General features: G+C 37.2%; 1 protein-coding gene across 1 annotated transcript; it reads left to right on the top strand.

Annotated features, from left to right (window-relative positions):
- Positions 1-6,941: 6,941 nt before the first annotated feature.
- On the top strand, positions 6,942-12,360 carry CCDC110 (coiled-coil domain containing 110). Its single transcript, XM_065736192.1, has 4 exons — positions 6,942-7,124; positions 8,900-8,965; positions 9,551-9,673; positions 11,146-12,360. Exons 1-4 carry the CDS (start codon positions 6,942-6,944, stop codon positions 12,307-12,309), a joined length of 1,536 nt encoding a protein of 511 aa, XP_065592264.1. The 3' UTR covers positions 12,310-12,360.

Here is a 12,360-nt window from a genome sequence, read left to right as displayed (position 1 = left end):
GGATTCTGTATTTCCTTTCAAGTGATATGAAAAATGAGAATGTATGAATGCCAAGTGACTTAACAATAATAGAAGTTAGGCATTTTCAGCCACACAGAAAGGTAAGCTTTGGATTCCATCAAACAGCAAGCATGAAACAAGTTTTGTATTAGACATTTGAACACACTATCTGGGCAAAATCAGCTTTCTGAAAGTGAATGCAGTGATATACTTTCAAAACTGAAGACTTGAAACTAGCCTGGCTTTAAAAAGCCAAACATACCAATTTAAAGCATGGGGAAACTCATGGAAATTTAGCTACAAAAACTGTTAAGTTAAAAGAACAGAAAACATGACCAGATGACAAATCTTTGGGGGAAGTTCAGTGGCATTGCATCATGATGTGGTGCTATTTTGAGAGGTTTGAGGTCAGAGATTATTTTAATAGAACTAGAAAGCCTATCTAATTGCAAGTACCAACCTATGTGAAAACCTCTACACCACCGTAATATGGAAGAAACATCAATGTTCAATTCATTTAGATTCAAAAATCTCTGATCCTGATAGAGAAGAATTGGAAATCACATCCTACTTTTTCTTCAGTCTGAAGATACTTAATACAGAGATTCAGATGTGAGAGAAAGATGCTGCAGCTCTCTCTGTAGTGTGCTCAAGGCCACATTCTTTACCTCTGGCGGGTGTCAGGGCTTATTGGCACAAACCCCTTACATACAAAGTGTTCAGCTAAAGAATGATCCACTTTATCTGCTGGCTTAAGAATGGCATATCCACTAAATCAAGACAGCATAAGACTACTACACTGCTCAGCTGTGTCTGGACTTAATATATATTATATTGCAAGCTAGGGAGAGCTACAGCATTTATTTTTAGATGGAGAGAAAGATAGTAAGTGTGACTTCACATGCTTGTTATCTGGACTCTTCAGATGTCGATCAACAGCTGTGAAAAGCTTTCCTCAGCTATGTTACTACTGCATAAACAACAGGGCTATTCTAGGATGAGCTGGAAACACATGAAATTTTAACTCTTCAAATGAGCAAGACAAAAACAGTATCTAAACATACACCAGATAAGTTTACAGAGTGCTTCTGCATCAACTGTTCCAAGACAAATGCTTTCATTCTCTTACGCAATGCCGTAGTGCTACCAACAACCAGAAACTTTAAAACCTTGTTAAAGCAGTTAAAATAAACTCTGTGTTTCCACTAACTCGACAGCCTTCTTGGGTTTTCAACCACATTCCAACACTTTCAAAAAGCATTAACTCTTTTTTTTTTTTTCAGATCAGAAACGTGCTTTAAAATCCCTCATCATTCCACTCACTCCATTTTGCTTCACATCATACAATTTCAAGTGCAGAAAATGTTTACCTTTATGATGAAACTCAACTAGAAGATGATCTCTGGCAGCACTGCTAACACAGTCCAACCACTAGTATGAATTCATTCAGCAGAATGACTAGGACAGTTGTCCAAAATAAACCTTTAAGGAAAGATCCATACATTTCACACTGGAAAAATTACAGCTGTGTTGGAGTGCCAAATTCTGAAACAGAGGCGGTTTTTTATCCCTAAGAAAACAAAATATTTAGTAAACACAAGGAAGACTCTGAGCAAGAGGAAAAATCTCTGGCAAGTTTTTCACAGTCTTAGCTCTTTCTTTTCCAGATTTGAATACAAATTTTTGTACATCTCATTCTTTATAAAATTAATTTTTACAATCTTCTTAGTATATTCTTGATTTAAGAGGTTTTTAATTGTCCTGCTAAACCAGCAGCCCACAAAAGTTCAATTTTAAACTAGACCAAATATCCTAAAGAGCTGAAACAGTAAGTTCAACGCCCTCCCCCCAAAAAAAATTATACTTGCAGCCAAATTTTATCACTTGCAAGCAAAAGAAAAATCCATTTTTATGACATAGAGCAGAGTTGTTTATGGCATTACACAAGACCTGAAGGGTGCTACTAACACCACCTTACATGGCCAGCACAAGGCACAGAAAAACTCATTCCCGTTGTAGGTAGAAATGAAGTTTCAGAGCACCAGCTTAACAGCCAGTAGAATTACAAGGTACTTACAGGTTACGCAGATACATAAAGCACAGGCAAGCTTTCTCTGAGAAAAAGTAAACCCCAAGGAGAAGCTATGACTGCACACAAGACAATCTGTCTTTTAGTCTATTTATAGGTAAAATACTCTTTTCATATACTGATTACTTTGTTTGTGTGTAAAACTCATTCAACATATTGAATGCTAGCCAGTTAGTAATCGTATTTCTGAAATTGGTAGTATCATGAATAATCTTGCCACTACTATAGTTGGCTAACATTGGCACATCTACAGCCTGCCAATTAAGAAAACTGGGAGAGTGTTAAAACTAAAATAGAAAATATTTAACCAAAACACTTTAACCTTTACTCTTTAATTAATTTCAATAATTACATGACTTCCTGATGTTTTATTCTTGTAAACATTCTATTTCATTTTCACTGCAATACCCCTAGCTTTACAAGTACACTCTTACAGAAAGCACTGCTGTTTACTGCTCTACAACTTGCACCTCTTTGAGTGAGCCATTCAAAACTGTACCTAAGTAGAACGTATGAAGTAACAAGTACAATTCCTTCAGTGTGAGATTATTCCACAACCCCCCCTTACTGCAAGAACACTCAAGATACAAAGACATGCAATGCCTGTTGCAGCTGGATCAGAGAGTAACAGTAGGTACCCCACAGCTTAAAATCCAGACTAAGCAGGCCAGGCAGATACAGTACAGAAAAAACAATGCGAACGATAAATGACATGAAAATTTACAAATATTTGTATTAAATCATTTTCTCTCTTCCCTAAACTCAAACAAATCATAAAAAATGTGAGACCAGGTAAGGATCCTGTGCTGTGTTAACAAGACTAGTTGTTCACAATTTTATGGGAGTGTAAACTAATTAATGATGACATAATCACAAGATTTTTTTGATCCCAACACAGGATTATAATTCTAAAAATGCTCACGTATTTCTTCTCTGACTCATAATTTATCCAGCCTTTTCCATTCTCATTATGATTCATGAGATTTTTCACCACGCATACATATACCACAGAGCTGTTAACTGTCTTTCCTACATACTTCCTATTCACTGCGTGTTAGTAACTGCCCTTCCTGAATCAAGAGCTGCTTTCAATTTTCACACAGTGGATGAAAGAATAACATTTCAGAAATGATTACTGAGATATGGGTGCTGTCTTTCACTACCATCTGCAATAAAAGCTAGTGTGGTTAAGTCCCTTTCTGAAGTGTGCAGTCCTATTAACCCTGTGACAAAAAGGCTGTTCTTTTAAAGTCACACCTGAACACACAGACACAGCTTTTGAAGGCTGTTACCATAAAATAGTATCAGCTATTGCCCATCTCTAGATAAAAGGATTGCATAAAATATATATTTATTATCTGGGCAGATAACGAGCAGTCAAATAAATCATAATTCTACTGTAGCATGTAAAGAAAAAAGGCAAAATCTCAGAGGCATTCATACAGCAGTGCTGCACTGGAGATCAGCGCTGTTTGCCAGAAGAATTTTCACAGCAATATGATTTTCCAAAACAGTCCTTTCTCCTAAACGCTGGAAGGGCTCTAATTCATGCTATTACCAGAACAAAAAACATAATATGAAAATAGTTTAACTTTTTATCTCATTTTATGTACTAGATATGTGGCAGAAATGAATTAGTACCCTAATGAGAATAATATAATGGTTGCATACATATATACATTCCCTCTATAAGAAAATCATCAAGTTTGTCACAGTGGTGATAGAAGAATATTTTTTTAGTTTATAATATTAATCTGACCTCGACACTTCAGACTGCTCTGAAACACGTCATTTTAAATAAATTGACAGCAGCTCCAACTTATATGTTGCCTCCCAAGTCAGAGGGACAAACTGATGTCTCCAAGTACTTAATGCATTCTATCTCTATGACCACCTCATCAGATCTTAATGTTTTGCATACTTGGATAGTTACTGCTATAATGTTTTAATAAACGTGACCAGGTTGCACCTGTTCAAAGGTTCATGGAAGCTATCTACTCATAGTCTCACAATAATCAAGAGGTAACTACAGCTGCCCCTGTAGCTGTTTTAACATTTCTGTCATATTTAGGAGGATAGACAAATGAAATCAGCTGTTCGTGTTTAAACCAGATCTCCCTAAGAAGATTCCTGGGTCTGTAAAGATAAGTCATTCCAGTCTTAAGACAGTTTGGTATGTGATATTGCAAGTTAGGAGGACAGCAGTCTCTTTCTATCATACTGTTGTTTGTTTTTGTGGGTTTTTTTTGTTTTTGTTTTTGTTTTCAACGAAAACAGAAGTGAATGTTACTGACTTTCCATTAATATCAGACACCAGTTAAGGAAAAAGCCAATAATCCTTGGTAATACTTTCACCCTCATTCTAAAATAATTTTTGCAATTTATCTGCAGTTTTTCACTAGATGATGTTGAAATCACTCACAAATCAGTAATTTTTGCAATCTTTTAGAGGGTGGGAAATTTACTCAGCATCAGTTTCAAAAAGATTCTTTTTTTTTTTTTTTAATTATTTTTCCCAAAACAGTTATACCAGCTTATTGGAGAGAACAGGAATACGAAGGAATAGTAAAATTCTCCTCAGGTCTTCATACTTAACATTCACTTTAAGATAATGTTTCTTTCATTTTAAAACCATTATCTGTAAGAGAAAGATTTCACTCATCCCATAAGATGAAATGCTGCTTCACATCACTGTCTATTAGCAACTTCTTTCAAAGGTTTCTTTTTCCTGCTGAGCTCATCATCTCAGACAAGGACTGAGCATGCGCAAGATTTTTTACAAACAAATCACATTCGAAATATTCCACCTTCCTTTCTCCTAAAGAAGGATGTTTTAATCAAATACCAATTTTTTCGAAGTATCAGAGCTTTAGATGTTTGCACTCAATAACTATAGGTGGAGTAAGCAAGACTTTAGTAAATTAAAGATACTTTCTTCTCCTTAGGTGAAACCTAAGGATTTCTACCATCCCTGCTCTTCATCTCCTCTTGTTCTGTAAGCAACCTTATACAACCTTATAAATAAAGGAATAACTTTGTGAGTCACAATTAGTTTTAACATATATTTATCCAATAGACACATTTTGAAATTGATCTCCTTTATTTATTAGTTACTTCTTTTTCAAGGTTCAGTTTTATCACTTGAATGCATCCAACCTGATTTTGTTGCCCTTGCTATATTTTAATTTAAAAAGTTTTGTTGGTTACCTATGTTAACTATATTACACATTTCATATGCAGCCCAAGACATTCCTCTTCATTCAGTGCAGGCCAGGTAAGCCAAAAGGTTGGACATTCCTGCTTTAATTCCACATGCAATTCATCTGTCTACAAAGGAGAAATTATTTTCACATGATGTGACCAAATGGCTATATGCTTTTGTCATGCAGCTCCACTGAGTGCAAACACAGAACTCAAGTCAAACCAATTCTTCCTCTGGAGCTGAACTTAACGGCTCACTGCTGTCTTCTGTGATTTCATGCAGTGTTTAACTTTTTGGGACTTCTTTCTGTACTGAGAAGTTTTCTTGAACCATGAATAAGAAATCCAAAATGAACAGCTGTTTATTCTGTTATTTTTTACTAATTTCTTGCTGAATACAGAGAACTTCTCATGGGTCACTGTTGTATGAAATGAAGCATATAGTGTTGTTTATTTCTAGACAAAACAAGTTGGTGTTGTGTAATATTACTGGACAAATTCCAGCCATTAAACTCTTCCAGCTGACTTTCAACTAGTGCAACAGGTTCATTAACTTTGTACTAGTGCAAAAATAGAACATCAAAATTATTTAGAGAAATCTGAAATCTGTGGATATTAAAGCTATGCCATTCTTAAAGAATGACAGCCAAAATTCCAGCAAGACTTATTAAACTAAATAACTGCAACCTATACATCCAAAGTGATATTCAAGTGTTCAATTATCAATGCTTTTACGTCAGTTGAACTACTGCCTCCTAATGCTAGGAATGCAGGCATAATCTCCTAGCTTATATAAAGCCTGAATGCAGAGTCCCCTAACTGAATAGGAAAAAAAAAAAAAAAAACTTAGAAATTTCCTCCCAGTATTAAAGCTAGTTTAAAAAAATAAAAATAAAAAACCTACACATTTCATCCACTTTTCCCTTAAAATCATGAAAGCATTAACCACCCAACACACACAATCCGAATGCCAATCAAAAAACACTAGATGAGTTCTACTGGCTTGATCTCAGCTTTTACACACTACTGAGTTTAAAAGTACATGTTTTGCCTATTAACTGTTAGAAGTAAACTTGAAACCCCAACACAGAGGAAACTGACAGTTTTAAGAAAAAAATTACCTCAGGTGGTAGTGTTTTCTGAAAGAACACCAACTACGTCTGCCAGCAGGTGCTTTTGCAAAACCAAGGTGTCCCGGTGCTAGCTGGCTTCACAGGTGCTTTAAGAGTAAACACAAGCAACCACACCTAGCAACCTGTATCCAACTCCGCACGCTTCTTGCGCCTGAGCCGTTTAATTACACGAGCAGTCCTTCCTCGACCGCTCTCGTGAATATAGGTGTTGCACAGTGAGGGCTTTCTTCACCAGAAAGCACAGTGCCTAGGAAGCCGAGCAGCTGAGGAGCGGGCACTCCTTTGAGGCCGCTCGGCTGCGGCTTAGGGCAGCGTAGAGGCTGCCGTGCGGCCGTTGGCGCTGGCATGGCGGCCGCGCTTCTCCACACCAGGGAAGCCCGGCTTCAGGCCTGGGCATCACCGCAAGCGTGACGACACTGCCACACACCCGCACGCCGCGCTGCCTCAGGGCCGCGGCACGCTGCTTCAGCCCTCTTCCTGAGGCGGTGAAAGGTGTGCGGCCACGACCGAGTGCTGGGATGCAGGGCTGGGCGGGCCGGACATCACACCGAGCAGGACCGCAGCGCCCTCGTGGTACGTGCTGTGCTACGGTCCCTTCGACCCCCGCCTCCAAGAGGAGCTTTTCAGAAATCTCATTTCCGTTTGCAGTTAATCACACAGGAGAAGGAGAAGATCCGATTCACCTGCAAACAGCGCTGGAAGTAAGCTGATTGTGTCTGCAGACATGAGTAGGATGACGGGGCACAGAGAGCCTTAGCTAGCAGGAGTTCTACGTGGTGCACCTAGTTAAGCACGTGCATGTGCCTGATGGCATTGCCAAACCTGCGGGCAAACTGGCCTGTCCCAGCCTGAAAGCTGGAGCAGCAGGAGCTACTGAGCTAAAGGACCTTACTTCACGTTCACAGAAGCTGCTGAAGTGTTAACTCCCAGTGCTTACAGGGTTTTTTAGTGTAAAGCTAGTCTCCTTTACGTTCCTCTTTATGAACAAATCTGGTTGGTATATTCATGAATATATGCACAGTGAATGTTTGATTGTTTCAATGAGTTTAAAACTGGAGCTGATATTTTTCAGTCAGAATTTGCTGAAATATTTTGAAATTGACAGCATACTTTCAAACTACAATTTGCATTTGGATACTGATTAGTAAAGCATGTTTGTTCTGCTTTTAATACCAGATATTCAAATAACTTAGGCATAGTATTTATAGTACTCTATATTTAACATCTCTGTACAGTACTACTAACTGTATCCTGGGTTGCATCAAGAGAAGCATGACCAGCAGGGCAAGGGAGGTGATCCTTCCCCTCTATTCTGCACTCATGAGACCCCACTGGGAGTACTGTGTCCAGTTCTGAGCCCCCCCCCACACAAGAAGGACATTGAGCTGCTGGAGGAGGTCCAGAGGAGGGCCACAGAAGTGATCAGAGGACTGGAGCATCTCCTTCACAAGGACAGGCTGAGATAGTTGTAGTTTTTCACTCTGGAGAAGAGAAGGCTCCAGGGAAGCCTTAGAGCAGCCTTCCAGTACCTCAAGGGGGAGACTACAGAAAGCTGGGGATGGACTTTTTATAAAGGCATGAAGCAATGGGATGAAGCAAAATGGCTTTAAACTGGAAGAGTGTAGATTTAGACTAGATGTTAGGAGCAAATTCTTTACTGTGAGGATGATGAGACACCGATACAGGTTACCTAGTGAGGTTGTGGATGTCCTCCTCCCAGGAGGCATTCAAAACCAGGCTGGATGGTACTTTGAGCAGACAGGGCTAGCAGGTAGTGTCTCTGCCTATAGCAGGGGGTTTGGAACTAGATGGTCTTAAAGGTCTTTTCCAGCACAAACTGTTATACGATTCTGTGGTACAAGCCTCTTTTCTTCTTTGGGGGATTTTTCTTCCAAAGCAAAGCAGATAGGAAACTACACATTTTGCTCTATGTCCATGAAATTAGATGAAATTTTTACCGAGTTTCCAAATTCCCATGCCCTAATAAAAATACATTCAGTAAAACATTCTTTGATCCATGTAAAAGATATGCACTACTTATTGTAAATCATTTTTAAATCATTAGAGCTTAGCTGAGTCTTGTTAATGTGGAATACTAGGGTTTCCCTTTACTAGTTCCCAGAGGGAGTCCAACTTTCTTATGTTGTCTAACCAGCACATCACAGTTTAAACAAAAGGAATGATCTTTGGAAATGGAGTGCAATTCAACCATAAGCATATTTGGTATTGAGGTAAAAACTAAGGACAAAAGTAATGCCAGATTTGACAAAGCTTTCTGTGACATGAGCAACTGTCCATGAAAAATGATGCCAAAATCCTTCCAGTATTGCACATAAGTTTCTACATGGCAATTGAGTGATAAGAGAATCTGGATAAAAACAGTGTTAGTAAATAAACACGAGTAAAACAAAAAATATCTTGATTAATTAAAAACAAAATCCTACCAGTTTTCTGATATTTTGTTTCTACATTTTAGATTCTTCAACAACAGCTGGAATCATTTCAGAAATTTCAGAGACAGACTCTGGTAAATGCTAACATGGTAAAAAAAATACATTTTTAGATATTGCCATAAGTATTTTAAATTATTATGCATGTTAAATATGTTAAAACAGCTGATAAAGTAATCTCACTTCTAGAATTCTTTCTCTTTCCTGGTCATAGTGTTATTTGGGGCTTTAGAAAAACATAGATAAACAGAGAGGAAAACAAAACTGAGTTTAGAAAAAAAAAAAACCAGGGAAGGACTAGATCTTTCTCTAATTTGCACTGCTTTAATCTGAAGGAAACTGTTGTTTTCAAATAAGTTTCAATTCCACATAGTGATATTTGTTAGACATCAGAACCTGCTCCAATGCTGCAAACTGCCATTTTTCATAGAATGCCATGACTCCCTTTGAAGAGCATTTTTCTGCCATCACGTTATCTGATTTGTTATTTGAAAGCTAAAGAACTGATGCAGGAAGGACATTTAGCTTTACACTTTGCTAGTTATACAGTGTTCCCTGTTCCTACACTCCATTTCCATTCCATCTGTCCTTTGCAGGAGAGAACTTCCTGATTAACGGTATATTTTGGAAAGTGAAATACTTATACGTGTAAGTTTTCTATAAATTATCTTTTTCAGGTACAGTTTGAAATCCATGACATACTAAATAAAAATATATTTGAAAAGAAAACTCCAGTACATATTTCAGCCAAAATTATGATGACAGCACGTATCACTTGCACAGCAAGTAATGCATCTCTGGTACGTTTACAACTTTTACCTACAAACAATTTTGCAGATGGATTTTGGATTTGACAGTTATATTTTTTTGAAAATAACCCAATGGGTATTCTGGGTACAAAAAATAACAACGGTCTTCTTCCTGAAAAGTGGTAAATATGTATACTGTTCTCTCCCACCCACTTCAATTAAAGTTCCATTTCTTTTTTGCACTGATAAATTAGTAACTTGATCTTCCCCAGATTCATTTGAATTGCTTTCACTGAATATAGAATGCAATACAAAAGCATATAGTCAGATAGGACAGAGCCAGGTTGGAGACAGAAATGAAGAAAGGGAATAAAACCTACTTTTTCTGCATCTATTTAGTGTAACTCCAGTTTGCCCAAGTGATGCTGACTAGGATGACAAAACCATCAAAGACAAACTATAATCTCCTTAGGTCATCTCTCCTTTGCTGGAAATCTAATCAATTTAAGACACTCAATATGTTGTGTTTGCTCCAAAACCCAATACTAAATTAAATGAGACTGATTAAAATTGTTAAAATTTTAATGGCTAAATGGCATTGGCAGAGACAAAATTGTGCAAGTCTTGATTGAGAAAGTGGCTTTTACAACAGCTCGGATGTCTTATGCTTCCATTACTGGAACATTTCATAATTCTTACAGTATGGTTTTTATTTTTTACATTTGTTTTTAATTTTGTGAGGTAGCCTGTGGAATATCCTGAATTGCTATCTTCTAAAAGAAAAGTTCTCCATGACCATCAATCCTGTTCTGAGGAGGACATGGAAGCACATTGCAATACCGGAAATGTGGTCAGTGATACAAAAATTTCACATAAGATTTCACTGGAAACTGAAAAAGTTGAAAATTCAGAAAATCTAATTGGAAACAAAAGGATAATTACAGTAAGTAATGAGTTTACATGTAGACATTTGGTATCTGGCACTGATCCGAAGGCAGAAAAGTTGGATTCTGCCCAGAAGAAGGTAACTCTTAGTAAATCTAAATTTCCTATGCATTTACCTGAATGTGGGAAAGACTTCTGTAAAATAGATTATAATTATCCTACCAAGTTACTGAAACAAGAATTCTGGGAGTCAGTCAGTACTAATTCAAATTTATTAGCACAAAATACTCAAAAATCTGTCTTTTTACACAGGGAAAAAATAAAAAGAAATTCCAGAAATTGTGACCTCTTCAGATGAATCACATATTGCTTCCATTCCACTTAATGAAATTTGCCTACATTTCGATCAGAAATTTTATAGACATTCTGAACGTGACAGTGCATGGGGCTCTCCTTCAACAGCACACAATGAAAAAGCAGGATCTGAAGGCAGAAATATACTTGAAGAATTTAAAAGCACTTGCAGTGAAGGTAACAGATGCCAGATAATTTTGTTTTCCAAAATGGTGAAAGATAAGCTACTAATGCTTGATCACAAACAGTAACTAGAAAAAGAACGACTGACTGTTTCTAACCAGACACTGCTGAAGATAGAAGATAAGAAGTTCAGTGAAAACAAAGTAGCCCCTGAATATGATGGAGAAATTAAAGCATTGCATAAGCCTCTGAAAAATTGTGAGCATCTGCAAAAAAGAGTACATTATCTTCAGAATGAAAATCTACCTCTCAGGAACAAAGTAAAACATCTTGCTGATACTGACCAGTATTTGAAAGAAAAGATATCAAAACTTGACATGAAAATAAAGGATTTAGCTAAAGAAAAGAGAAGTAGGCAAATTCAGTTGGTTAAGTCGCCACAAAGCAATGAGGAATGTGTTAAGGAAGTAAAGAACCTGTTAAGAAAATGTAAAGAACTCCAGAATCAGGAAATAATCTTTGAGAAGGAAAAGAAACACCACAAGAGAAACAAAGACACAATACAGGCAGTACGTGATTTTCAAATTATGAACAAGAAATTAGAAGAAAAGATGACTGCTTGTGAAAAAGGGAGGCTTACTGTGGTGCTAGAGTCTTTGCCACACAAACAATCCAATTCACAAGAAACAAATAAAACCTTTGAGATAAAAATATGTCAGCTTACAGAAGAAATGAGCTCCATAGTGAAAGAGCTTAAAGGATACCAGAGTGAAATACAACAAATGAAAGAAAAGGCAACTGCAACAAAATCTGAACTGGAGACTCATCTTCAATTAATGCAAACGCTTCCAAAGAAAAAACTTAACCTTGAAATGACTCCGCAAGAATGTTCTAAGATTAAACAGATCCTGCCAAAGGACATTGAGAAGGTCCAGTCAGATAATGTGTATACAGAAAAGAAACTCATGACTGAGCTCAGAAATGCAAAAGCAGATATTGATCTTTTAAAATATAACTTGTCCACTGCAAACACAGAATACAAGAGGTTATCAACAGTAGTAACAGATGTCTCAGAGGAAAATCAGCTACTTAAGAGAGAACTATATGAATACAGACAATATGCTTCCAAATATGAAAATGACATTAGAAAACTGACTGAAGAATGCTTACTGTTAGAAAATCACCTGTGGAGGATTGAAAATGAAAGGGATGTTTTACAGCTTGAATTCCACCATTTACTTAAGGATTATGTTTATCTCCAAGGCCAAGCTACAGTTTTAATATGGGCACAAAGGAAACCCAATTCCAGTTCTGGCACCATGTGAAATAACTGTTATTCCGAACATCCCACTAGAACTTGTAAAGAAATTCCCAAT

The sequence above is a fragment of the Cyrtonyx montezumae genome, unplaced genomic scaffold (assembly GCF_038088225.1).
Source record: "Cyrtonyx montezumae isolate F1298 unplaced genomic scaffold, pur_monq_1.0 scaffold_2, whole genome shotgun sequence".
Taxonomy (NCBI): Eukaryota; Metazoa; Chordata; class Aves; order Galliformes; family Odontophoridae; genus Cyrtonyx; species Cyrtonyx montezumae.
Note: the sequence above shows the minus strand (reverse complement) of the source record. Positions and strands in the feature narration are given on the sequence as shown.